Source organism: Galeopterus variegatus, unplaced genomic scaffold (assembly GCF_000696425.1).
Source record: "Galeopterus variegatus unplaced genomic scaffold, G_variegatus-3.0.2 Scaffold8299, whole genome shotgun sequence".
In the NCBI taxonomy this organism is placed as follows: Eukaryota; Metazoa; Chordata; class Mammalia; order Dermoptera; family Cynocephalidae; genus Galeopterus; species Galeopterus variegatus.
Genome location: NW_007734410.1, coordinates 92,561 through 93,651, shown reverse-complemented (window position 1 = coordinate 93,651; position 1,091 = coordinate 92,561). Strand labels below are relative to the sequence as shown.

The window sequence follows — 1,091 nt, the reverse complement described above, 5'->3', positions numbered from 1 at the left end:
CGGATCCTATATAGGGATGACCGGTGCGCTCACAGCACTCACTGGCTGAGCGCGGTGCAGCGTTCTCAAAAAGGACAAGTTTATGCCTAATTAACCTTATTTTCTTCCTTTTTAAGCACCACCCTTGAACAAGCTGAAGCTGGTGTACTCGAACCTTGAGGATGCCCCTGAAGAGATCCGGCTGGAATTCATAAAGTACTTAAAAGGCATAATCAGCTCAGTGTCTGAGAGCAGAGACAGGGAAGAGATGTCAATTATTACCTAATTCATCTGCGACTGCCACACCCCAAACGAAACAACTTCTTTCCTGGTACAGATCTGAAATCTCATCCAGCTACTGATGTTTTCTTCTGCCAGTGGCTATAAAAGAAATTTTCCTTATCTGCTAGAGGGAGTTGACCCATACCATCTACTGTCTGTCCTTAGTTCAACTGAGAAAATTCTGTCATTGAATTCTGATTCCTTGGCCCCAGACCTTTCCAAAGAGCTGGAAAATTGAGGTTTTGTTTTCCCCCCTTCACATATGTCAAGTTACAAAAATTGTGGTATTGTAACTGTCACAGTCCAATGATACAACAGTAGTTTAATCCATGTGTATTGGTTTGAATGTAACTTTCATTCCTTGACTTACTCAACAAATCCTGACTGGTTGAGCATCTACTATGTGTGAGGCACTGAATGAAACAGACAAAAATCCTTATCCTCATGGAGCTTCCATTCTTTTGTTTCTGAATAATAGTAGAGTCAAAAACTTAAAACTACATCTTGAATATGCAAGAAAAACTGTAGATCCTTCATTTTCTATAACTGATTTAAATCTCACGTGTTCCCACCCCCAGGATAATGAGGGACCTGGGGTACTTTCAATGCCAAATGAAGGTATAGTGGATCCTCATTTCTGGATTTTGTATTCGGGAATTCATCTACTTGCTAAAAATTTATTTGTAACCCCAAATCAATACTTGTGGCATTTTCTTGGTTATTTGCAGACATACACAGAGTAGCAAAAAAGCTTGAATCACCAGATACGCACGTTTCCAGCTGAGGACTAACAAGGGACACTCTGCCTTCCTGTGTCAGCTCTCATACTG

The 1,091-nt window shown here is 40.8% G+C and overlaps 1 protein-coding gene across 1 annotated transcript in view; it reads left to right on the top strand.

Moving 5' to 3' along the window:
* IFT22 (intraflagellar transport 22) overlaps window positions 1-955 on the top strand; it is an 8,087-nt gene extending 7,132 nt beyond the window's left edge. Inside the window, exon 5 of the mRNA XM_008592767.1 lies at window positions 117-955. Within this exon, the coding sequence (XP_008590989.1) occupies window positions 117-265 (149 nt within the window). The 3' untranslated portion in view covers window positions 266-955. The remainder of the gene's footprint in view (window positions 1-116) is intronic.
* The last annotated feature ends 136 nt before the right edge of the window (window positions 956-1,091 follow it).